At 48.7% G+C, this 26,625-nt stretch overlaps 1 protein-coding gene across 1 annotated transcript; it reads right to left on the reverse strand.

Moving 5' to 3' along the window:
- Window positions 1–4,200: 4,200 nt before the first annotated feature.
- Window positions 4,201–26,142, reverse strand: MORC4 (MORC family CW-type zinc finger 4). The gene is given in 14 exon segments (XM_075054561.1): window positions 4,201–4,856; window positions 5,311–5,468; window positions 8,681–8,853; window positions 8,909–9,083; window positions 11,097–11,155; window positions 13,862–14,030; window positions 19,920–19,955; window positions 19,957–20,042; window positions 21,971–22,097; window positions 22,276–22,435; window positions 22,963–23,110; window positions 23,893–24,068; window positions 24,623–24,755; window positions 26,034–26,142. Coding segments are annotated over 14 exon segments (1,818 nt in total). The 5' UTR covers window positions 26,095–26,142; the 3' UTR covers window positions 4,201–4,699.
- Window positions 26,143–26,625: the final 483 nt, after the last annotated feature.

The following is a 26,625-nucleotide window of genomic DNA, read 5'->3' on the forward strand; positions in this document are numbered from 1 at the left end:
GGGTGTGCTTTGATGAAGCTTTTCCCACACCAGAGAACTAATCTTTCCTCAAGACAGGTGCCTTTTTTCACAGAACTTACAACACCCTCTATTTCTGGGATGTCCAGCCTGCTAAAAAAGGCAAAAAGCAGGACAAGACCCATGTCATAAACAGTGTGATTGCCTTGAACTCACTTTCCCAGAAAAGCTGTCTCTCTAGGTTTCTCAGGTCACTGAAGCAAAGTCCCACACCACAGGCTATACCTGGCAGGTCCTCCCAAGATTTCTGCGACAGATGCATTTTCATTACCCAAATTTTTAGCCCTTTTCTTTTGTGGGGGTGGGAGCAATTCCAGCCTTCAGTATTTTCCAAGGTGTAGAGAATCCCAGGAAGTCTGCAGGCATTACAGAGCTAAGGGCAGACCGCAGCCATCTGTGGCTCCATGACCGTGATGCTCCTGTGCCCTTTGAGCTATTCCAGTGCACTTTTACAGGAATGAGGGTGCTGCCCTTTGCCTCCGGATTTTCCCTGGGCTGCAGCAGAGGCCAGGCACTGCATCTCGCAGAGCATGGGTATGCAAGGGGGCAATTAACCTCTGATCTCCCCCATGACTGAATGCTTCCCCATTGGTCTTCTGCTCTTCCCAACCCACCTTTATTTTAACAGTGTTTCCAGATTGCAAACTGGCAGGTTGTTTCACCCCAGGCCTGGCCACTGGCCTGTGCAAGGCTGCTCTCTCCATCTCTGTGCAGGCAGAGAAGGCACAGGCTGCCTGTGCCCGGGGAGGCCAGCAGGTAAGAGACAGCAGGTGGAAAAAACAATTAGCTCCTTGTTTTCAAGGCAAGGAGAGTAAGCACTTCAGAAGTGGGGATGTTCCTCAGTGAGGGGAAGGACCTCTCTGCTGCAAAGCAAAGCCCGTGGAAGGGGAAAGTAGGTCCCAGCACAAAGTCCCCATAGCTCAGCCCCAGGGAGAGAGACATGAAAAACCACTGCTGCCAGGAGCCTGCTAACACACATTAAACTTCTACCTCCCCAGGAAGAGCTGGCTACAGCAGACCTGTAGCTGACGTCCCAGGGCCTGCTCACAAACAAGACTCTTGCTTGAGTTATGGCCTCCTTCCCAAAACCAAAACATCCCCTCTCACAGATGTGCTAGGGTAACTAGCATCCCACCTAAGCCCCATGGGCTGATTTCTGGCTTGTAAGTCTGCAATTGAAAATAGGTAAGTTCTACCACACAGGTCACAGGCAGATGCAGCTAATCCACCCAACTTCACTACTTCTGGCTGAGTAAAAGCCTCAGGGAAAAAAAAAAAAAAAAAAGAAATAACCAGGGCAGAATACACTGTAAAGGCAGCTCGGTCTTACACGAAGAAACAAGTTTATCCTCAGCTGTCCCTGAGTGCAGCTACCCTTTCCAATGGAAGATCTTTGCAAAGCAGAGGGAAGCTGCCCACCAAATACAGCACTAAAGCTCCCAGCTCACTAGTGGGATGAAGAGAGCTGCACCACCCGCAGTACCATGAGCAGAGGGGAAATGCGGCGCGGCTCTTCCCTGGCTCCTCGCACCACCTGCCTGCTCCTGCATGCGTCTCATGCAACGCTGGGAAGCATGGACAGGAACAAGTTGGGTGTCCCCCACTGAGCCTTGCCAGGGCTGCCGGCTACAGCCCCAGGACTTCACGGGGCACAACATGGTACCAACAGGGAGGATGCAGAGAAGTCTGGGAGGAGAAAGCTTTGCCAAACAGCCTTATCTTTGAGATGCTTTTCTGACCTCCTCACCTGCAATAAGTATTTATCTTCACTACACAACTTAATCCCCCCAAATTACTGTGGCATCAACCTTCTGGCACAGGCACTGTTGAGTGAGCTTCGAAAGATGCAGGAGAGAAGTGCCAAGTTTCAAAACCAGGTACTTGTGATACCAGCTTATCTAAGGAAAATTAATAGCTGCACTGTTTGCCAAGTTACATCCATTTAGGAAACACTCCATCACAGAACCACTTTGTGTGTTATTTCTTTACACTGAGGAAAACAAATCAGCTCAAGAAATGTCAAAAGACCCATGTATGGCTGTAAGGAGCACATATTTTGCCTTGCTGTCCATGCAAGACACAGAGAGGTGAGAGTATGAAGCCTGCTAACTGTTCACAAGCTGTTAAACACTTCCATAGGCTCACGGATCTCTGCTGATTGATGCTTGCACCAAAGCTGCCCTTTGCTTACCACCTCCTCATTCAGCAAAGCCCATTCCTATCACCAACACATGAGCATCTGTTTTCTGTACATCGCACAAACACTTTCTCCTTTCCTGGGGTGGCAGGAATTAACCAGGAAGAGCTCCGAGTTGTGCAGGCTGTGCCACAGCTCCCTCCCAGAGACAGGGTCTAACCCAGGGGCTCCGCATATGACATGACAAACATCAGGGATGTCTATGAATAATATTCTAAAATATAAGGTCAAGTAGTATTAGGAATAAAGTTCAGATCCCAGAGCTAGTTATAATGGGATGGAATAAACAAGATGTAAAGAGGAGCAGCAGCAGCTAAGATTACTAGCTCAACACGTATGTGCTGTGAAGAGCATTGAGATCAAGCCTGAAGGAGGTGTAGACATTTCCTGCTTTAGAAGCAGCTTTGGAGAAGAAAATAAAGATCTGTTTCTTCCCCTGCCCAGGGTAGATGCTTCAAAGGATGACTGTTTTTTGGGATAAAACTTCCTAACATGATCAGAAGCATGACAGCTCCCCAAGATCGCTGGCTACTTTGCACCTCAGAAACCATATTTCATGCAATCATAAAAACAAATGCAAGTCTCCCAAACACCGTGAAAGGAAAACTTCAACTCATTGGGATGTCCTGGTGCAGATTCAATCTCCTCAACAGCTCTATTGAAAATTAAATGCAAGGAGGGCGTAGTCCTGTGGTTTGAGGAGCAGCTGGTGAGATGTCAAAAGCAAAAAACCAAACATGAATGGAGATAAGAATGCTACCTTCAAACCATGAATGGAGGCAGATAAGGGAGCTACCTTCAAGTTCAAATGTTACCACCCACCGTACTGACCTGAAAACACAGTAAACAGCACAATCTGACAATGTCAAGAGAGGTCACAGAAACAGCTCTGAGATCTAGAAACACAAGCTGAGAACGAAACAGGATTCAACCAGACAGGAAGTCAGGAACAGCAGACACAGAGACAGCACCTACACACTGCAGAAAAAACAGTTGTATAGACACGTCCTTTCTATCTCCACCAGCAACAGTGAAAGTAATTTATGCGGTAATGTGTGTAAGTCCAGCCATGGGGGAAAGGACGTGGCAAAGTCCTTACCATGCAGGATGGGGCACACTCAGTCCACATAGCTGTGTTGCTCAACACTGACTTTCAGGCAACACATACTACACGTTTGGTGATACCACCTAAGCCACTGGTTTCTGCCACATGGTCTCGTGCTTTTCCAGGATAAATGAAGTGTTTGAGTCAAAGAAGCAATGCTGTGCTGGCCACACACGCACCCTCTCCTTCACACCCACCGTCCGGGCAAGAAAACCCAGTTCAGGAAGGACAGCGAATGCATGACTGTAAGGCGGGTTTCTCCTCAGCTCCTTTAAGCCAGTCATTTTATACCTGGAGGAAACCATGTTTGATTCAGGAAGCTTCTGAGCTGGAAATAAGTACAGGCTTGAACAATATTGAACTATATACACTTGCCGTTGCCCTTAGTATGCTGGAAGCAGGACAGGGAGCTGCAGCATCCTTTGGTCTGAGTGCGATTGTTCCCCTGTGAAATGTCTGGCTGCTCTTGAACCCCACGTCTTCCCCCAAACACCCCATCATCCTCAAACACCCCATCATCCTCAACATTTCATAGGTTAAAAGGATGGTCATGCTGCTGGCTAAAGAAGAGTCTAAGAAAATAAGCCTAAAAAGAAGGTTTAAAGGCAAAGCTCCCACGCAGGACAGCATCTGTTGAAAGAAGCTGGGCTTAGCCACGTTAGCCCAGAGCCTTGCGGCAGATCTGACTGCAAGCCCCAGCAGCACCATACCACCTACTGTTCCCATAGCTACACAGGAAGATAAATTTAGTTCAAGGAACCTTGTGTTGCTACATTATTTAACAAACAAACAGACGCACTCAAGAGGAAAACACAGGAAAGGACCCAGTTTAGCTGCTGCATGGACTGATCAGACCTATGGACTCGACACTGCTTCCCAGAGTGAAAGAGCCCAAATCCTGAACCTCAGCACCATGCTGCTCTAGCCCAAGCCAGTCAGCTCTGTTAGTCACAAGAAGACTCCAGCATAGCCACAGAGCAGTGCCTGGGTTGCACTCTCCTGAGATACTTCCTGTACCAGGAGCCAGGCAGCCACTGCCAGCGTCTCCTTGCCCCTCTGCTACTCAACCCAGACTGCTAAGGAGCACAGCAAAGAGGCCGTCTGGGCTGTCCACTGGCCAGGCATGACCCAGCCTGGCTGTGCTTGGAGCCATGTCCATGCTGCAGTCTCCTCTTCTCACACCACCTGTGGGTTTCCACTGCCTGGAGAACCCCAGCACCCAGCAATAGGGAGCAGAAGAGCCACGCTGGTCCTGCAAGACCAGAGGAGGGTGAGGAGAACCCCCTGCCCCACCAGAATGATGACCTAGACCACCAGTAAAGAAAACAGGGTTTTATTAATGATCATGTGCAAAAGGCACAGTGGCAGGGGAGAGGACACTACTCCAACATAAGGTTTGTCTCCTCCAGTATGGTCTGCAAGATCTCATCTACCTGATCCAACTCAAAGTTAATATCCTGGAGCTCCAAGTGGGTGAGGATGAACGAGAGAAGCCAGCCCACATTCATAAGCAGGCTCTTAAGTTTCTCCATAACACTGTGGGCAAGAGGGCAAAAGCCAAGAGGAGAGTCAGTGGTGAAATCCCAGATCTGATATCTCCCATCACACACCCAGCTGCTATCCCCCTTCCTACCAGGAGTACAATGTGCACTGGGGTTCCTTCCTTCACTCCATTCTTAACTCCATTACAGACCCAACACTGTGCAAGGGATCCAGCAACAAGGTGCCACAGTATAGGATAGACAAAGTATGGACAAAGCACCTTTCCGTAGGGCATCTTTGAAGCCGGATCAATTATTTGGATTCATCTGGTGATTCCACCTCCTCACAACAGCAGGATCCTCACTTACAACCCAGCTACCTATACAGCAGGGTGATGGATACCAGGGAAGCAGTGTCCTATGGAAACAGCAGCCCACAATGACTCCTGCCCTCTCCCCCCACGTTAGGGATGACAGGGACTGCCAACCAGCCAACACACAGCTCTGACCTCATCAGGTCTTCTTTCTCTGGGCCCCTGCAGGAAACCTGTGCCTCCCTCAGCACCCTTAAGTGCGTCTCTGTATTCTTGAGTCTCTCTGTCAGTTCAGCCTTCTCCTCTGCAGGCCTCACCAGATTTGCTTTCTGCTTCTGCCACACAGCTTGGCACTAACACGTGTATTTCTTGCTGCAGGGCAAGCCTTCTATCTTCTGAGCTCTGAGCAGTGCCAGTTCCTGTCGGCATTTCAAGAACTCTGTTTTCAGGCAACACTCTTCTGCTCAATTTTCTCCACCTGAAATGGAAGGAGGGTGCATGCACAGGAATTATATCAATTGGTGTCACGGTTTAACCTCAGCCAGTGTCATGGTTTAACACCAGCCAGCAACTAAGCACCACGCAGCTGCTCACTCATTTGCCCCCCACCCAGTGTGATGGGGGAGAGAATCAGGGGGAAAAAAAAAAGTAAAACTCGTGGGCTGAGATAAAGACAGTTTAACAGGACAGAAAGGAAGAAAAAAAAAGACAATAATAATAATAATACTATAATAATAACAATTTAAATTGGAATATACAAAACTATGCAATTGCTCACCACTTGCTGACCGATGCCCAGTTAGTTCCCGAGCAGTGATCCACCCCCCCCACCAGCCCAACTCCCCCCCAGTTTATATACTAGGCATGACATCACACGGTATAGAATACCCCTTTGGCCATTTGGGGTCAGCTGTCCTGGCTGTGCCGTTTCCCAGCTTCTTGTGCCCCTCCAGCCTTCTTGGTGGCTGGGCATGAGAAGCTGAAAAATCCTTGACTTAGTAGAAACACTACTTAGCAACAACTGAAAACATCAGTGTGTTATCAACATTCTTTTCATACTAAACCCCAAACATGACACTATACCAGCTACTAGAAAGAAAATTAACTCTATCCCAGCTGAAACCGGGACAGCTAGCAACTCAGCCCCATAGAGCAGCTCGCTCAATTCTCCCCCCCAAGCGGGATGGGGGAGAGAAATTGAATGGTAAAAGTAAGAAAACTCATGGGTTGAGATAAAGAGAGTTTAATAGGTAAAGCCACAGTCATGAGCACAAGCAAAGCAAAATAAGGAATTAATTCCATACTTCCCATCTGCAGGCAGACGTTTAGAGCCCACATGGAATTATTGGGCACCAAAGCAAGCTCAGATCAGGTCACTGCTGCACTTGTACTGCTTCTTGTAAGGCTCACCCTCCATTGGTTCAGGTGGTTCCTGCTATAGTAATTCTTGTAACATGCAACTCAAACCATGGGTTACAAACAATTTAAAGGTATTTCCATTACAATCTCCACCCTTGGTCCCACCGGGTCAGGTTATAGGGTTTAACACGGCAATGCACTCCTCCCCTTGCCCCTGCTTTGGCTCGGACTTATCCATGGATCGCCGTCCCTTAGGGGTGTACCTGCTCCAAGTGGAGCCTTATCTATGAGCCACAGTTTGTTCAGGGGTATACGTGCTGCAGCATAGACTTATCCACAGCCACAGTCGCTTTGAGGTGCACCCATTCCAGTATGGCCTTCTCCATAGGCCATGATGCCTTCAGAGATATACCTGCTCCAGCGTGGCCTTACCCACAGGCACAGTCCCTTCAGGAGTGAACCTGCTCCAACACAGCCTTACCCATGGCTGCAGTCCCTCCAGGGGTGTACCTGCTCTGTCGCGGGCTTATCCATGGCCACATGCTTTGAAGTGCTACAGCATGACCTCATGCACAGCCACAGATACTTCAAGATGTACCTTCTCCAGCATGGACTTATCCTTGGGCCACAATCCCTTCAGAGGTATACCTGCTGTGGCACAGATACAACCACGGCCACAGACGCTTCGAGACATACCTGCTCTAGCGTGGACTTATCCACAGCCACAGATGCTTTGGGGTGTCCTGCTCCTGCATGGACTCATCCACAGGTCACAGTCCCTTTGACTCGAGTTCACACTGGAGTTCCAGCCTGTCCAATACAGCAGCACAGAAACAGCAGCAATGCCCTGGCCATCTGCCAGCCTAGGCGCATCACCATTGCTGTTATCAAAATGTTCCCAGGCACAGCAGAGTAAGATGATAAGCAGTACAGTGAGCAACAAAAGCAAAAAGCAGCCACTAACGAGCACTAGACTCATATATAGTAAGGCAAGCAAGCCCCGTGGCAAGCACAGGAGCCTGCCAATTAATAGCTAAACAGCAATAACGGCTATAAATTTCATCTAGCATATTCCAATCAAATCTGTCATTATCTCAAACCCTTCATGCCCCACAGTGTGCGCCAAAAAGGACTGCTGTGGCTTAACCCTGGCCAGTAACTAAGCCCCACACAGCCACCTGCACACTCTGCCCCAGTGGGATGGGGGAGAGAATCAGAAGGGTAAAAGTAAAAATTCGTGGGTTGAGATAAAGACAGTTTAATAAAGCAAAAGCCGTGCATGCAAGCAAAGCAAAACAAGGAATTCATTCACCACTTCTCATTGGCAGGCAGGTGTTCAGTCATTTCTAGGAAAGCAGGGCTCCACTACAAGTAATGGTTACTTGGGAAGACAAAACGCTGTAACTCTGAATGTCCCTTCCTTCCTCCTCCTTCCCCCAGCTTTATATGCTGAGCATGATGTCATATGGTATGGAATATCCCTTTGGTCAGTTGGGGTCAGCTGTCCCAGTTGTGTTCCCTCCCAACTCCTTGTGCCCCCCCAGCCTACTCACTGGCAGGGTGGTGTGAGAAGCAGAAAAGGCCTTGACTCTGTGTAAACACTGCTCAGCAGTAGCTAAAAAATGGGTGTGTTATCAAGGCTGGTTTAGTCACAACAAAAAAATATAGCACCGTACAAGCTACTATGCAGAAAATTAACTCTATGCCAGCACAAGCAGCAAGATAAAAAGAGCTCTGCCAGGCCTGAAGAAATTAAGAGTCAGCAGATAAGGAAGAAGCCCACTACGTTCTTTATAGAGAAGTGATTCCTCCTCAACCCACTTTCACCTGCTCTCTCCAAAACCCTCCAAACCAGCAGGGATGCACAGCCACAAATTCATTACCGTGCACCAGAGCACATCCCACACTGCTGAAATAGTCTTCAGTTCCACAAAGAGATTCTACACTGGTCTTTTCACATTCTCACACTCCATTATGTCCTCCTGTTCCTGTTTGTTATGGACCTGCAATTCTCTTCCTCCTCTGTCTCCACTGCCGAGGCATGGGCCTTTCTCCACCTTTGATCTGTCAAGTCTTGCCTTCCACGCAAAAGGGAAGAGCTGAGGGGGAGCTTCACCACTTGCAGCAGCCTTCAAAACACCAACTGCCACAAAGAACCACTTGTCTATGTCTTTCGTCCTCCTGTATGAATTTACATGCACACTTAAGTCTGTGTAGACACACTTAAGACTGTAGCCTGTCTTTCTGCTATTAAGTTTGACATTTGCTTTTCCAGCTTCCCCTGGACCACACCAGTCTCCTTCTGATCTCTTGCTGAGCTACTGGGTAATGCTGGAGTCTCTGCCTTGAGGCAGCATGATACACTTAGCAGGGATGGTGCTGCTCAGATTGCCAGCTGCTCTTTGAGCAGACAGGTGTGCAAGCTGCCACCTACATTCATATCCTCCTGGTTTATGTACAGAAGTTTTTCCCTTTCTTGGTAAGGTATTGCAAAGCTCTTCTGAAGGGGAGAAGTAGGAGGGCTGAGACAAGTCAGGCCTGGGGGTGAAGCTTCCACTAGGTCGCCATGCTTTTCCAGTATTTCTTCTTTTATGGTGAACTTTGGCTTGCTGGGGAAAAAAAAAAGAAAGAAAAATAAAAAAGAAAAAGATAGGTTGAGCAGGCTGAAGTGCCCCCAGTTCACAGCACAGCTAACCTCAGACCTCAATACCTGCTGTAGCTGTAGCAAACTACCAATGCCGTGACTGTGGGGATCAATCCTCCACCTGGCCAGGTGTTTGCTGCCCCAGCACAGAGGACTGCTGCTGAGAGAAACTCATGGCATCAGCCTCTCTCTATCTCTATAGCATAATGCTCCTGACGCTCACTCTCATTTTAGGACAAGCAGCTGTCATGCTCATTTCATGCAGGGGACATGTCAGTAGCAGAGCTACAAAGCCCAAAGACCCTGGTTCCCTACCTACCCAGCCTCACTGCCTATCTCCCATCTGAGATAGCAGTGGGGTTGAACTGCAGTCTCTGAAGAAAAAACCCACAGAAATTTGCTAAATGTCCTGTCTGAAATACACCTGCCTGACACATTTCACTAAACATGGCAGGCAGGTATGTTTCTGATGGGCTGCCATTTCAAGCTTCTTCAGCTATAAAATTATTTGGAGCATGTTTGTCCACAAACCTAACCAGATCTTGTGCCTGTGAGTGCCCTGGATACCTGACCCATTTGTAATGCAATCAAAAGCCTGACTTCAGGATGGGAAAGGCCAGTCCCAGTTCATCTGTAAGTCTGTGTTATGGCCCAGGCCCTTGGGACGGATTCCCAACAGTGCTGGGCAAACAGGACAAGGAATGTGGGCACAAGGAGGAACACAGGAAAAAGAAGAGCCTGGGGGAGTTATAAAGATGTTGGGAGAGATGAACAGGGTTGGAGAGCAAAGATGTTGATGGAGCTTGTTGGAGGTGCTGTGGAGAGCTCATGTTTGGAAAAAGTAGTTCAGCATGGCAGCAGTGAAGACAAACAAGAGGGGCCTGGGCAGGGAAAACAGGAGCAACAGGAGATGTTTGGCCCCACCGTCATGATGAGAGAAGCAGCTTTGAGAATTACTGCTCTGAGCCAGCTAGGGATGAGCAGGACTGTTCTTATCACACAATGTTGTCAAAGCTGCTGTAACCCAGTGGCCTTCTCCCTCCCCAAGATCCTGTCAGGAGGAGCAGGTCAACCAGATAGATCTGCAATCAACCAACCAGCTGCATCACGTGCAAAGGGCCACAGATTGAGAGAGATGCCAGGTCCCCTCAACTGCTCTCATAACATGCCAGCAGCCCCATTGCAGGCCTTTCCCTGGGCAACCGGTGGGCAGGCCCAGTGTCCACGCAGAAGGGACAAGTGCAGGACACAGCCAGGCAGCCCCTCAGCCAGGCAAGTAGTGCCACCGTGTGGGAGCAGCCCACATTGCTCTGTCATGACATGGGCAGTAAGGGTTTCAGGAGGCAGTGAAAGAGAGTTGAAAATCAACCAATCAATCAATCAATCAATCATATCTCAATCCCCACCCCAAAAGTTGAAGAGACTGTGAGAACTTATCCAGAGAAATTCTCTCAGCCAGAAACCTGATTACTTGCTGGAAGCCAGAAGGTATCTGGCTTCTCTTGGGTAAAGATGTCCTCTGTACAGAGTAATTCATAGACAGAGAGAGCTGAATGCTCCAGCAGTGGACAGGCAGTCATGCCAGCTGCCATCCAGACTGACCACAGGGCTGGAGACTGTACGCATGGACATGAATTTAGCTCACAGGGGTGTGAAGTTGTTAACACTGATACACGGAAACCAGGAGGATTTAAAAACACCAACTTGGCAAGGATTTCTGTTCCTCCCTCTGTTCCACCCTGTTCCCCTTCTCACTCTGGACACAAGAGGATGAAAGAACATTTGAGTCCTGCAGACCCCTCTCCCAAAAAGGGACAGAAGGTAAGACTACCCAGGACAGATCCACTAGCTCTGGCCAGGGCTCCTTGCAGCAAACTGCATCTCACCAAGACCTTCCACATGGCCTCAGTGCAGACCACAAACAAGGGACAGAAGACAGAACATGGTGTGAGGCAGTAGCCTGCAACCTACCACTTACCTTGCTGTTAAGGGTCTGGTCTTCTCCTGAGGTCCATCTCCTCTCTGGACTATGGTCATCTTTTTGAGAAAAGGGGGAAAGTCAGAAGTCCCTTTTTCTTCAGCCTCCAGCTTCACAGTGCAAGTGAAACTGCTGGTCCAAGCAGACAAGGGCACTGATGCAGGGGACAACACCTGGGGGAGAAGTGAGCTTGAAAAAAGTGTGAACAACAGCCCTTCAATATGTCAGTTGCACCACAGGAAACCAAGCCTTAGCCAAGAGGAAAGAGGCACAGTAAGACAACCGAGCCTTTTCTGTGCAGGTTCCACCAGCCAGGTATTAAATCAAGATCCCCCAGCAATAACTATCCTTGGGACTCAACCAGGAAAGATCAGCTCCGGGTCCCTCTAACACCCGTTTGGCTACCAGGGATGTTATCTCCATTACAGACCCAACACTATGCGAGGGATCCAGCAACAAGGTGCCACAGTATAGGATAGACAAAGTATGGACAAAGCACCTTTCCGTAGGGCATCTTTGAAGCCGGATCAATTATTTGGATTCATCTGGTGATTCCACCTCCTCACAACAGCAGGATCCTCACTTACAACCCAGCTACCTATACAGCAGGGTGATGGATACCAGGGAAGCAGTGTCCTATGGAAACAGCAGCCCACAATGACTCCTGCCCTCTCCCCCCACGTTAGGGATGACAGGGACTGCCAACCAGCCAACACACAGCTCTGACCTCATCAGGTCTTCTTTCTCTGGGCCCCTGCAGGAAACCTGTGCCTCCCTCAGCACCCTTAAGTGCGTCTCTGTATTCTTGAGTCTCTCTGTCAGTTCAGCCTTCTCCTCTGCAGGCCTCACCAGATTTGCTTTCTGCTTCTGCCACACAGCTTGGCACTAACACGTGTATTTCTTGCTGCAGGGCAAGCCTTCTATCTTCTGAGCTCTGAGCAGTGCCAGTTCCTGTTGGCATTTCAAGAACTCTGTTTTCAGGCAACACTCTTCTGCTCAATTTTCTCCACCTGAAATGGAAGGAGGGTGCATGCACAGGAATTATATCAATCAGCAAGATAAAAAGAGCTTTGCCAGGCCTGAAGAAATTAAGAGTCAGCAGATAAGGAAGAAGAAGCTTCTCTTTATAGAGAAGTGATTCCTCCTCAACCCACTTTCACCTGCTCTCTCCAAAACCCTCCAAACCAGCAGGGATGCACAGCCACAAATTCATTACCGTGCACCAGAGCACATCCCACACTGCTGAAATAGTCTTCAGTTCCACAAGAGATTCTACACTGGTCTTTTCACATTCTCACACTCCATTATGTCCTCCTGTTCCTGTTTGTTATGGACCTGCAATTCTCTTCCTCCTCTGTCTCCACTGCCGAGGCATGGGCCTTTCTCCACCTTTGATCTGTCAAGTAGAATCAGAATATCTTGAGTTGAAAGGGACCCACAAGGATCATCAAGTCCAACTCCCTGCTCCTCACACGACTACCTAAATCTAAACCATATGACTAAGAGCATTGTCCAGGCGTGCCTTGAACTCTGACAGGCTGGGTGCCATGACCACTTCCCTGGGGAGCCTGTTCCAGTGAATGACCACCCTCTTAATTTTCTCCTAATGTCCCATCTGAACTTCCCCTGATGCAGTTTCACTCCATTTCCTATTTCTGGTCACCAGAGAGAGTAGATCAGCACCTCTCCCTCTGCTGCCCACCATGAGGAAGTTGTAAACTGGGATGAGGTCCACCCTCAGCCTTCTCTTCTCCAGGCTGAACAAGCCAAGTGAACTGAGCTGCTCCTCCTAAGTCTTGCCCTGAAGGCCTTTCACCATCTTGGTCACCCTCCTCTGGACACACTCTAATAGTTTCATGTCCTTCTTACATTGAGGCGCCCAAAACTGCACACAGTACTCGAGGTGGGGCCACACCAGTGCGGTGTGGAATGGGGCAATCGCCTCCCTTGACTGGCTAGCTATGCTGTGCTTGATGCACCCCAGGACATGGTTGGCCCTTTTGGCTGCCAGGGCACACTCTTGACTCATATTCAACTTGGCCAAACCAAACCCCCAGATCTCTTTCTATAGGGCTGCTCTCCAGCCTCTCATCCCCCAATTTGCATGTATAACCAGGATTACCCCATCCCAGGTGCAGAATCCGGCACTTGCTCTTGTTAAACTTCATATGATTGGTGACTGCCCAGCTCTCTAGTTTATCCAGATCTCTCTAAGGCCTCTCTGCCCTCACAGTAGTCCACAGCTCCTCCTAGTTTAGTATCATTGGCAAAATTCCCTAAGTATGTTCAATTCCTGCATCCAGATCATTTATAAAAACATTGAAGAGCACTGGCCCTAAAATTGAGCCCTGGGGAACACCACTGGTGACTGGCCGCCAGCCTGATGTAACCCCATTTACCATAATCCTTTGAGCCTGACCTGTCAGCCAATTGTTCACCCATCATATTATGGACTTGTCTAGCTGTGTGTTGGACATTTTATCCAGAAGGGTACTGTGAGAGACAGTATCAAAAGCTTTGCTAAAATTCCCAAATCCCACATCTACTGACTTTCCTTGGTCAACTAGATGGGTGATCTTGTCATAAAAGGAAATGAAGTTCATTAAACAGGACTTTCCCCTCATGAACCCATGCTGGCTATGACCAATGACTGCATTGTCTCTCAAGTGTTTTTCAATAACTCCCAGAATAATAACTCTCCATAATTTTACCAGGCACTGAAGTAAGACTGACAGGCCTGTAATTACCAGGGTTTTCCTTCTTACCCTTCTTGAAAATTAGGACAACATTTGCCAGCTTCCAGTTGACAGGGACCTCTCGAGACTCACAAGATGGTTGAAAAATAATGGAAAGAGGTCCCATGATGACGTCATCCAGTTCTTTCAGTACCCTGGGGTGAATCCCATTGGGCCCCATAGACTTATGTGCATCCAGCTGGAGCAGCAAGTCTCAAACAAGTTCAGGTTTGGCTGCGAGTTTATTATCTCCTCAGCCATGGTCTTCCAACACAGGGCTCTGGGGGACCCAGGGCCCATCACTGGAGCTGAAGACAGAGGTGAAGAAGGCATTAAAGGTCTCTGCTTTGTCTACGTCCCTATTTGTGAGGTGACTGACCTTGTCAAGTAACGGACCAATGTTATCTCTGATCCTCCTTTTGCTGTTAACATATTTCTAAAAAACCCTTTTTGTTGTCCTTCACAGTACTGGCCAGCTTGAACCCTAATCAAGCTTTGGCCACATGAATTTTCTCCCTACAATGGCGAAGAGCATCTCTGTAGTCCTCCTGTCTTGCCTGTCCTTGCTTCCAATGTCCATACACTTTCCTTTTCCACTTAAGTTCTAGCAGAAGATCCCTGCTCATCAAGCCGGCCTTCTGCCCCACTCTGTTGACTTCCAACACTTCTGAATTGACTGGTTCTGTGCTCTTAAGGGATGGCTCTTAAAAAGTGACCAGCATTCATGGACTCCAGTACATTCAAAAGCAGATTCCCAGGGGACCTTACTAACTGGTCAGCATATTGGACCTTCAGAAGAGGGTCTCCTATGACAATAACCTGTCTTTTTTTCTTAATGGAAGCAATTTTGATATGGGGCACAGGCCAACTTGACCTTGGCAAAACCTCCAACCTCGATGGACCATCATCCTCATCACTGTAGTTCCACTTGCAGAGCCTCTTACCTATTATGCAAGGGCATCTGGGAAGGTGGGGTAGTCATGGAGGAAATGTGCTTGCTGCTTGAGGCAGGAACTTGTTGCCATTCCTCCCGTCCCTTAAGTCACCACATTCTGCCAGGTGGAGAGTGGATAGGGAATCCTCCAGATCATGTGTCCTGTCTGCCCGACAGGCCTGTCCCAGGAAAGGTAGGGTGTGGTTCCAGTAATCTGTCTCTCTCTCAGACTCCCAGATATTCCTCAACCTAATCACCTCCTCCCGGAGCTCTGCCACTAAGCTGAGGAGTTCCTCTGCCAGGGCGCACCTCCTACAGGTGTACTCACTGCAGTGATCCAGTACTGGTGTAAGAGTGTGGCACGCTCTCCGGCCTGTCACCTGGGAAGGGGTTTGCTTTATAGCTGTGGGGGCTTGGCCATAGCTCCTCCTGGCACCACCCAGGTCTCATCAGCTGCTCTCGCATGAGCTGCCAGCTCCTGGTAGGTCTCTCCGTTACCGCAAGGTTTCCCCAGATCACAAAACTCCCTGGTACACTGTGCCAGTGAGTTCCGCTACAGGTCATGCCAGCACTGGAACTGCTTGCCTCATCTCACCTTCATTCCAAAAGGGAAGAGCCAAATGGGAGCTTCACAATTTGCAGCAGTCTTTGAAACACCAACTGCCATGAAGAGTTCCTTGCTGCAGTGCCACAGAGTTCCCTGGAGAACCCATCCTGGGCAGCCATGTCCAAAAGACACTTATCCTGAAAATTCAAAACATCAGAGTCTTTAATATAACCAGTTAACCTGAAAATGGGGAAAGAGGCCACACAGGACCAGAGCTGCAACCCCAAGAGAGGAAACATACAGCTCCCTGCATCCTCTTCTAGCCAGGAGAGCCAGGAAGGAACACACTAGGACTAGGCAGTACAGGGTAAGATTGAGCGCAGGGACTGGAACTGCCCTGACCCCTGTTACTGTTAAGAGTTTTAAGCACGTCCAAGGTGTACACAAATAAAAATCAAAGTCTCATTTTATACGATGCTCCGACACCTTCACGTGTTGGCATCTCTCTTGACAGGAGGGAACACGAATAACAGTGAGGCAGGACTGAGAACCTGCCAAGCCCTCCAGCATCAAGACTTTCCCTGTGCCGACTCCTGCAGCCTTCTCCCTCCTGCCTCACTTGCTGTTCCACACTCTCCCTGGATGATAACAATCTCCTCTTCCTCTCTCCATCCAGCTCCCTAGACCAACAAAAGGGAAAAAAAAGAGCAGGTTTCTCCTTGCTGTCTTACCAAGGGGTAAAATGTTCTTTCACCTGGAGAACAACAGGTCAACAAGAGAAAAGCAGCAGACATGACCTGTATGCAGGACACCCAAGGCCTCTCTTTCCCCCATCCTTGCTCCAGGTAGCTGAGCTGCAAACTAGAACTGGATATACTCACCCCTTCTGGCATTTCTGTCTGTATCTGGGTCTCTTCTCCTCATCACTGTATTCCTGCTCCTAGGGTGTCAAACAGCTTCTGCAACAAGACCAGTCAAGCATGCCTAAGTGTGTGAAAGAACAGTTTGACTCCTCTCTTCCACCAAAAATCTCCATGGTTTGAACATCTATGCAATGTCTCTAATCCTTCAGGATTTCAGATAAAAGAAGATCAAGAGAACAGCCGAAGAATCAAACTTAGCTTAAGTTTCCCTTTAGCTTAAGGGCTAAAGGGAAAAAGAGCTACTTGAATCCCAAAATAACATAGACAAAATGAAGTACAGACTATGAGACAGAGTTCAGCACACCACTTATAATGCCAGTCATTTCTGCTTCAGTTTTGAGTTGACAGAGAAATGCATCATAACCCATGTGGGCAGCATAGACCACTAATACCAGCTGCTTCAAAGGAAAGGAACTGTCAGTCATGAGTTATGTGGAAACAGTCTATTGGAAAAGTTCCCTCTAAGTACCACTATACATTTGCAGTGATGTCCTGAAACACAAGATAAAAATCCTGCATATACAGGTTTAAAACAGAAATGTAACTGTTACTTTTCTGGCAGCCACAAGTACTGCATAGACGTTTTCACTGAACTGTCCAACACATTCTTAGGTCTCCATCCTCAGATGATACTGCTAACTGAAATTATCTGTACACCTAGGCAATCCTAATTACTCCTTCTACAGTACCTTACTTGCTTGTTCTGGTCTGCCACCACCTTGCTGATTGCTCAGTTGAACCAGGTCAGTCTGAAGGTACTCAGGAATCCCACAGTCTGTTTGTCTGCCTTGACAAAGAACTGTCTGCCATCTGTAATCTGTGCTGCTTCCTCTGCCAGATCACTCACTTTTAATGTATCAAAGAGCTTTAAATTGAGGCAGTCCTGTATTAGCTTCCTCCTCTATTGAAAATTGTCTTTATTATCTAGTTTCTAGGCTATAAAAACTTACTCCTCAGCCTCCAGAGCCAACTGATTTCCTTAATAGTTTATCATGAAGGCTATCTTATCTATCTTTGTGGAATGCTGAACTTCAACAGATAACAGCAATTCAGCCGTATAAACTGGTTGCACCCTGGAATTTGTTGATCAGAGAAAAGGAATTTCCTTCAATAACGTCCTGACAGTTGGTCTCAGTCCCAACTCTACCAGTTCTTTCTGCTTAGCATTTAAGCTGATATTCTTGGTAAGGAAATAAAGCTTTTCTATTCTCCAACAGGTCAGGAGATCTCAAGAAGAAACTGTATTTTGTTATTAGCAGTTTTGCCATTTGACTGTAATTCAATCAGCACATTTAACTAAAACCCATCCAATCCTTCAGAAGCACTATAATTTAAATGGCCAGATTCCTCTAGATCAAAAGCTGTTATTTTAAAGGCATCAAGAGAAAAGGGGTCAGGCAGTGACTCAAGCAAGCATACTGTAACATGTTCCTATTTTAACATCGCCTATTTTAATGAAGATTTACATTCACAGGTATGTGGAAGGAAAGCAGGAAGTCAAGCATTTGACAGAAACCATTTATATTTCAAGGATGTGAGATGGCATTGAAAAAAGTCATCCAGGACACAATTCATGAGTCTCCCACTTGTATCTGGGAAGGGGATAGAGACGACAAAACCAGCTTTCTGGTAACAATGTAGAGTCAACCTGGTCAGGGAGCTTCCTCCACTTCAGACACTCTTCACATTGTACCCAAGTCTGGTCTGGTCTCTCTCTGCAAAAACCAATGCTCAGTCTGAGTATTTCAAGCGTGGAGTAAACACCAGAAAAGGCTGTTCAGAACAAGTGCTGTCACCTGACCCAAACCAATCCCAGCCCATTTGGCACAGGACATAGGATGGTCCAGGGCAGCCAACATGTCTCTGCTCTCCCAGGGACACCCTGCCCATGGTGTGGCATCCCTCCCAGTAACCACCAGGCCAAATTCCACAGGTTCAAATCTCAATTCCCTATAGGAAGGAGTCCAGTCATCCCTCGGCAGCCTCTGCTCCTCGTGGTGGTACACTGCCACCTCACCTTGGCCAAGGGAAAGCCCCCAGGCTTTTAATGCTGGCAAAGATCAGAGCAGCAGCAAAATGATTCCTATGCTATCATGCAAGCTACATCCACATTTCCCAAATTCATCTCTGCCATCTTCACTTTCCAATAGCTGTTCAGTTCCTTCCCAGCACAGCAATTGTCTGTCTCGAAGGAAGAACTCCGTAAGAAGGTGCTAACTTTGGGCAACTCCTACTGGCGCAACAGGCAGCACAAGGAACAACCAGGGCAAACACAAACCACTTCCCCAAGAACTTGACTTAGACTTGTGATTGAAGGTTTTAGGTTGGCACCTTAACAGCCCTTCTGTATCACCCACCCCACAGCTGCAATATCATCACAAAAACATTCAGACTACAGGTCTCTTTCCCCAAGTACAACCTTTCCCAAAGTGTGGAGTGCTGCACCCCCAGGAGAGCAGGGGCTAGTCCCTGAAGGGAGGACATTGCCTGCTTCTGCTGTACCCCTTAAGTGGAGCTCCACATGAGTGTTCAACTTTTTCTTTTGGCTTTATAGGTGTGTTCCCAGTTTGGGCGGCTCTGCTAAAGCATACATGAACACAGGCTCCATTTTATTTCAGAGGAGTCTGCTCAGGGCCAGAGTCTTGTGAGGGAATGAGCTGAAGGAACACAGAGGATGTGTCCTTTCCTCAGCCCAAGGCTATATGTTTGCACCAGACTTTCAGGACAAAATTCTCCATGCTCTCTAGGGGCACTAGAGGAGGAAAAAACAGGCCAATCTGAGGCTACTTCACAATAAACAGACCTAAGAACATGTGCAGTGCTCAGAACAAAGGCTGTATCACAGCAAAACCCTCTCCAAGCAGCAGCCTTGGGCACAGGTCTCTCTTACTGGCACTCTTCGCCTTCTTCAAACTCCTCTTTGTTGTGTGCTCGATTCAGGAAGTTGCATTCTAATTATACCAATCACACCTACACCACCTCCCTGCACCAGGGTCCAGAAATGAAGGGAGAGAGCTGATTTAGCCAATTCTGCTCAGAACAAAAAAGAAATAGTCCTTCAGGGAGCGTTGACACCCCAAACCCCCGATACAAAGGTTGATGGCAACACCATGGCCTGTGCATTGCATGCCAACAGCACATATGAGGTACAAACACCTGGCAAACTCCCCTGCAAAGGTATTTTGGGCATATTATACTGAAGCTTTTTCTTCCAGAAAGCAGAGCACAGGCTGGCTTAACTAACAGACCAGAATTATCTGTGGCAAAGATGGTCACCTCCAAAGTATGCCATAGCTCTGAGATGCTGCTGCAAGATAACACCTAGAGGCAAATGCTTCAGCGATCACTTCCCCACAGAGTCCGGGCTATCCTGCCAGAGCGGATCCTCTTCTGGAAATCACCCTGGAGAAGAGGCAGGCTGCCCATCCTCTGGTAGCACCTCCAGCCACAGCAATATTGAACAGTAGCTGGCCATCTCTAGTTACCCAAAACCTGGACAGGCACCCATTGTGCAGATGCACACACTGATCTGATCCTAGGGACATACCAGGTCTCCTTGTTCAACTCTGGACACCATGCAATGTGCACGGTGAAGCAAGGACCTAAGACAAGGCTGCCCTTTGCAAAGCCCCATTCTCCCCTCTCAGAGTTAAAAAGGGGTAACAGACAATTCCAATTACCCACCTTCCTTTGACAGCCCACCTTCTCATAGGATCTGATTGAGCTGGTTGTTGTGGTACATCATGATCCCCTAGTGGCTTTTGTTCTTGCAGGTGAATTCAAAGGTGATCTTCACCCTTTTGCTCTAAGGGAAAATGTGTCAAGAAAGAAACAAACAACAAGCTCCAGAGGAGGAGTGGGGGAGATGCACAAGTTCCACAGAAAGGAGTGACACACTCCAGAGAGGCCGCAGCATCAAGCAACCCACACTGAGTTCCTCAGCCCACCACCTTCTCTCTTCAGCACAGAAAAAGTGCTCAGCCTTGGCCTGCTAACAACAACCCCATGCACGCAGCCAGCAATCACAGATAAGAACACGCATAACTGACTGAAGGGGAGTTGGATACAGCTTGTACTGAGCGGAGCCAGTCTGTCACTGCCAAGTCAAAATATGCCTTGGTGATAGCTTTAATAAAATCTCTGATATGCATTTATATTACCCTGATAATAGAACAGGCAAGATCTGGCCAAAGAAAACTGCCTTGGACTATATCACAAATAAGATAACTCATGACTAAAAATTCTACTTGTGTTTAAAAGATAAATGACCAATGTTTACAAAACCAAATCAAGCGCATCCAGTCAGGGCTGAAGAAATCTTAACAACTAATGACAATACTAAGGTCCATCAAAGAACAGCAAGCTCTCCTTCAGCAGACTCCAGTTTCACAAATTCCATGCTAGACAGACCACTATTAGATGGGGAGCTGTGGGTTTAGAATTAAAGTATTTCATTAACTACTTTTTGTCTAAATATATTTTAATTTGCTTACTTCTTAAGAGTCAGAGCTCATATGTTTGCAATGTACGTAGTCATCACGTGCTTTCCAATACAATGCTACTTTATCTGTACACTATAGGTGCTAAACTCCAAATCTCAAGGATCTGTCATTTTATGCACACCCACTATGCAAGGCCAAAGCACCTATGAAAGCAAGTGGAAAACCACTACTGCTTGGGCACTACCACTACAGGTTTGTAACCTGCTGCATTTCTGCAAATCATGTCAAAACACAGTGGCTGTGCAATCCCTGGAGAGAGCATTAGCACACAGATGGAAATCACTGTGAAGCTACAAAAGCAGGAAAGCAGCTTTGTTGGTTCTCCAATTCCTAAGTACCTAGGTACAGAATTTAAGTAACACCTTTTCATCTTTGGTCAATCTTTTCATATTAACGTAAGCACAGAAATTCACAATACAAAATGACCTTTAAAGCACATAGGAGGAGGGGGAATAAAAGATGCTCAGGTGTAGTTTGAAACAGCTTAAGCAAAGTTTTTTCTGGAAGAGATTTAAAGGGTATATTGTTCTTTGCACTTGGCTTTACTTGGGGATACTGCTTTCTACTCTGTGGACACTGCTTTCCAAAAGCACGTCAGCAGGTAAGCCAAAAAAGTCATCTTACTCCCAAAGAGCTGGGGTGGCCTAGGAGTGGCTGTTGGGAATGAGAATAAACATGCTCCAGGAACTCAAATGACCAACTTCTAGTCAACTGGGAAAAGTCAGCAACCAGCTGCTGATGAACAGGACAGAGGAGAAGAAAGGCTTTTCTGGTCTCATTATACATTTTGATAAAGTGTTTTTTCCACTGAATTGAATAATGCTGTCATTTAAAATACATTTCAGCAGATATTTTCCCAAGCAAAACTGACCAGTCAGCAAAAGCCTCAAGTCTTTGTCCACCTCATTCTCCCCTGACAAAGCCCATTGGCCTTGGGGTATGGCAGAAACTGCCTTGTGTACAAGGTGAGCCCTGAGCCCTATCACCCACTGCTCCAGCAGAAGCAGCTTTGAGGGCTCCCTCCTAAGCTTTACATCAGGATTTGGCTTCTCAAAGGTGACCAGAAGACAGGATGGAGAAGATAATTCAGCCTCTCTATTCATTTAAATCCTGGGTTTCTTTATGCATCAGACCAGACGGGCCTAAGCCCAGTTGTGAGGTTGTTCTGGAACCCCGCAGTGTGCTGAGGCTGCTGTGGGAGCAGAGTGCCAAGAGGTAGCAGGAAGGATATGATGAATCTTGGCTTGTTAAAATCATATTCAACATTGGCCAGGCTCTTGGTGATCAGCTGAATGTTCACCTTCTTCTGTTGCAGGACAATCTGCATGCAAGGCTTTAGGTACAAGATACTGCAGTATGCCTAGGAAAGCATAACGGACAGCACAATAGAAGAGGCAGGAGAATTCTAGTTGCATGTAGTCTTTTCCAGGTGAACCCAAAATCTATTTTGGATTTAATGTCTTTCATCCCTGTGAGTCATGCACAAAACAAGGCTGGGGAAGGGCTATCCTGCTCCCTTTCAGCCCTTGTCAACTTACCTGTAATGAGTACTCCACTTCTGGGCCAGGAAACTCTGGAACCATCTTCTGAGAGTGCAGAACCTTTGTGCTGGGAATCTCCTCACCATCTGCAAGGAAGTCTGCTATCTGAATATGCTCGTCCATATCAAAATCCAGCTCCAGCTTCCCATCTTTATTTCTGAAAAACACCAAACACAAAAATAAAGACAGTCTCCTACAGTCATCAGCACCCCGGTCTACTCTTCTGTATCAGGATCCCAAGGGCACTTCCAGAGGAGCAGATAAAACAGCATATTTCACACACTCCATGGATCTCATTAGTCAGTCGTTTAATTACAGGTATTCCTGTGCAGAACACCAAAGGAGCAGAACATTTCAGAACAGTCTTAATAACACAGAAATATGGAAGTTCCATTGCACAGATGGGAAAAGGAAGTAAATGTATTAATTGGTTTCCCCTGAAAAAAAGAGCAGGCCTGTGACAGACAGAACTAGACCGATCTCTTAACTTCCAGCATGGCACCCCAAGCACTCAGTCATACAGAGGGAAGCGGGAGAAATCCCTGCATTTGTTCCTCCAGTGGCCAGGCTGGATGACAGCGGGCTTAGACCACCCAGGCCAGGTGCTGTCCTGAAGCTGTCTCTGCTTTTAGCTCTTCCCCATCCTTGGGCACTGCCACCTCGCCACATGTTCCAGCCCCGTACCTGCGAATGTTCCCAATGAGGATATGCATGCCCTTTTTGCCTGGAATGGCACTGAACTGTGCCAGCAGCTCCTCCCTGGTGTTGAAGACAGTATGCTCCAGGATGGCCTCCAGGCTAGGCACAGAGCCTTCTGTAACAATCATTTTCTCTAAAAGCCACAGTTTAGGAGAACAGGGTTGCCCAGTCCATCTACCTCCCTTTTGCCACAGGGCACAAAAAAAATCCAGCTGCTAAGACTTGGCCACAGGCCTGACACTGTGGGGAAGTGTGACACAGGAGAGATTACAGGAGGGTGGTCTCAGAGAAAGACTGAGCCAGGACAGACATGACAGTAGGATGCTTTGAGGAAAAACACTTAAAAGTACCAAGCCAAGTCAGGGGCAACAATGTCATGCCAGCTGATAATCTACAAGCAGTGCTGGGGAGCTGTATGTTCTCAGCTCCCTTTGGCATGAAGGAAACACAGCCTGGAAGTATGGCAGCATGCCTGGTTGGCACCAAAGGCCATTACAGGTGCAGAAAAGTAGCAGAGAGCATAGCTCCTGGGCAGGGGATGTGTACATGAGTCTGCATGGTGGGGGGAAAGGGACAGAAACAGGTAGCCCATAGGTCGGTGGCCTGACTGCAAAGACTTTCCAGGAGCCAGGTTTGCAGCAGACACCCCCAAGCAGACGCATGACAAGTTCTAGCCCAAGGAAAAAGGAATAATGCTGCATGGCAGTGTGTTAACAGCAAGGCCTGCCGCAGGGACTCTCCAGGTGCAGCACTGATTACAGTCATTCTCACCCTCTCCAAACATTGTGCTGTGCACACATGACCAAGGGACAGCCACTGGCAGCCTGTGCCCTCAGCATCGCGGCAGTGCCACTGGCCCCCCATGTCCCTTTGGAGGAAGGGAAGCAGCTCAGCCACTCAGCCAAGAGAAGATACCATTTTGCTAGTTGAATTACACCAGTGGGATAATCACTGTCTCACCACAGACACAGTCCATGGAGGTCTGGGAAAGCTGCCCCACACCGAGAACCCTTCCAGTCTTGGTGAAGATGATGGCATCCTTCCCCAGTCGCATGGAGGCAGACTTCACAGCCTTCTCTGTGAACCCAAAGCTGAATTTCTTGCCATTAGCCTGCCTCATTCTCTCTCACCACTGTAGAAAAATACTTCACATAGAAAGATGAACATGATGTGAACATATCCACTAAAGCCATAACTCATTTCAGCATCCACAGGGTAAGACAGACAAGAGGGAAAACTCATCCGTAACATAAGTCTACAGAAAAGGACTCTTGGTTTGACTTCAGGCACATACGTTCAGTTTTATGCAGACATTCTCTATGTCCCAGCACAGAAGTACCACCTCTGCTTATTACACATTTTGCACACCAATGAGCCAAATGGTTTATGTTAGGGTGGTTAATGACAAGCAAAAAGTTTGCTACAAGTCCCTAGACCACCCATTACACATTGAGGCAGACTGCATACACATGTAAGAGCAGTTATTTTGCACCTCTACATACTGGGAAGGCAAGGAAGAAGCAGTGAGAAGTGTACACATTAATGCTAGATGCTTACGATAAGAAGCCAAAGGGCAGTAGCAATGCTTGCAGGAGAGGAGAATCCAGCCCAACAGCTGGATGTGGGAAGGCTCATAGCTCATTACCTGAGCGTGCGGTAGAGTCTGTGAGGAGTCATTCCTGTCTTGTTATCCATAAGAGTTAGACAAAGGTGACCCCTGAGCTCCACAACGTCAATGCAGAAAAGCTTAGCTGTCACACTGTGATGCGAAGCAATGTCTACGGAAAGAAGAAATAAGGGTATTTCACCCTTGTTCCCTCCCAAACCCTCTTTGCCCTCAAGTCAGTTCCAAGGAGCAAAAGCAGTTTCCCAAACCTCCTCTCTTCCAAATGGAAGGTTGTGTCTGGGAAGGGAGGTGGCACGCTGGCTAAACCTCCAGTTGGCGGGGAACATCCTTCTCAGCGGTGAGGCGGGGCGGCTGTGCTGGAGCCAGGCGGCACAAACCACGCGGGGACAGCCGCGACGCCAACAATAGGGAACCGCTGCCACTGGGGCTGAGGGCGAGCTGTACAAATCCAGCCAGCAATCACCGCAGCAACTACAAATAAAATCTCCGTGACCTCCGCATCCCCTCGGTGCATCACGCGCATTACGGAGAGGCTGCTTAGTAAATCCGCGTGGATTTTTTTTTTAAAACACACCACAGCTTGTGGCACCCCGGCCAGCCTGGGGTCGGGGCCGAAGGCCAGGCGCAGGCCATGGGCTTTCTGTCAGGGTGCACCAAGCCCTGTCCGGGGGCAAGGCCGGTGGGGCCCTGCTGGGGCCCCTCTCCCCTCGGTGCCCGCTGCTTTCCGAGCTGCTCGGCCGCGGCGCTACAGCTCTGCAGGTAGCAGGGCCTTATCTGTGGGGGCAGAGGCAGCGACAGCAGATGCCCGCCCCGGTGCCGGCCTGGCTGGCCCCAGCCGCGCCCCCCGCCCGCCACGGCACGCCAGCCCCTGCGCGGCGGCGCCCAGGCGGGAGGGCGGGCTGCTGAAAGCGTTAGCGCCCCGCCCGCCGGGCGCGGCGACATGGCGGCGCCCGGTGCCGTACAAGAAGATGGCGGCGCCCGCTGCCGAGCCGCAGCTGGGACGCTCCGGCAGCACCGGGGGAAGGCGTGGGGAGGTCCCAGTGGTCAGGCCGGGCTGGCAGGGGTTGCGCCAGCACGCCCCAGCCTGGGCGGGTGGCCGGCAGGAGCCTCAGCCCAGGGCACGGACCTCCAGGGGCGCGTGGGTCTGGACAGGCCTGGCCCTCGGCCTGGGCAACTCTCCCGGGGATGGGGGCGAAAGCAGCCCCGCGAGCCTACCTCTGCCACGGCCCTGCTCTCCCTGGGGACAGGGCGGGCAGATGGCCTCTGTTTACAGCTCCGGGGTGCTGGGGCCCAGAACCACCCCGCGGCAACGCCAGCTCCTCTGGAGCTTGTACAAAAGCCTGCTGGCACCAGGGCAAAGCTGGCGGCTCAGCAACACCGCAGCCCCTTTTCTCTTTCAATTTTTCACTTTGCTGTGAACCAGAATCACCTCCTTGTAGATCCGGTGCAGCCTCAGCCAGATCGGTATATCTGTGTTGCTTCAAGTGCATTTACCAGAAGGACAGTTGTTAGGGGAGTCGTGCAGCCTGGAGGAGGAGATAGCAGCAGGAAGAAAAACAACAGCTCATGGGAACATTTCTCTTCTCCACATGGCTATATTTAGGTACGCAGAGGAAGCCTGCAACTTGGCTCAGCTGGGAAAGCCTGGGTTCCCTCAGCCACCATCACCAAGAGCTTGGATGTCGCTCTCCCAGGAGCGCTGGGATACTGTGGGAAGCATATGGCATTAGCTTGCCTTGTTCACCAAAAGCGCTAAAACAGGTCAGCAGATAAACCATTGCGTCTACCACAATGGTACCCCACCAGAACAACCATCCTCCACACCACAGGGCTTTATGGGGATCAACAGTGAGGAGCCAAGACATACTTGCAATCATAAAAGACCTGTGTAATTAGATACCTGTGCAGCCAAAATGTCTGGAAGAAAAGGGGCAGCCTTTTTTCTTGTCCTAAAGCAACATACCTGCTGCCACCAGAGACGGGGCAGCAGCCCCACCAGTCCTTGCACCAGTCAGGTACTA

The sequence above is a fragment of the Buteo buteo genome, chromosome 22 (assembly GCF_964188355.1).
Source record: "Buteo buteo chromosome 22, bButBut1.hap1.1, whole genome shotgun sequence".
Lineage (NCBI taxonomy): Eukaryota > Metazoa > Chordata > Aves > Accipitriformes > Accipitridae > Buteo > Buteo buteo.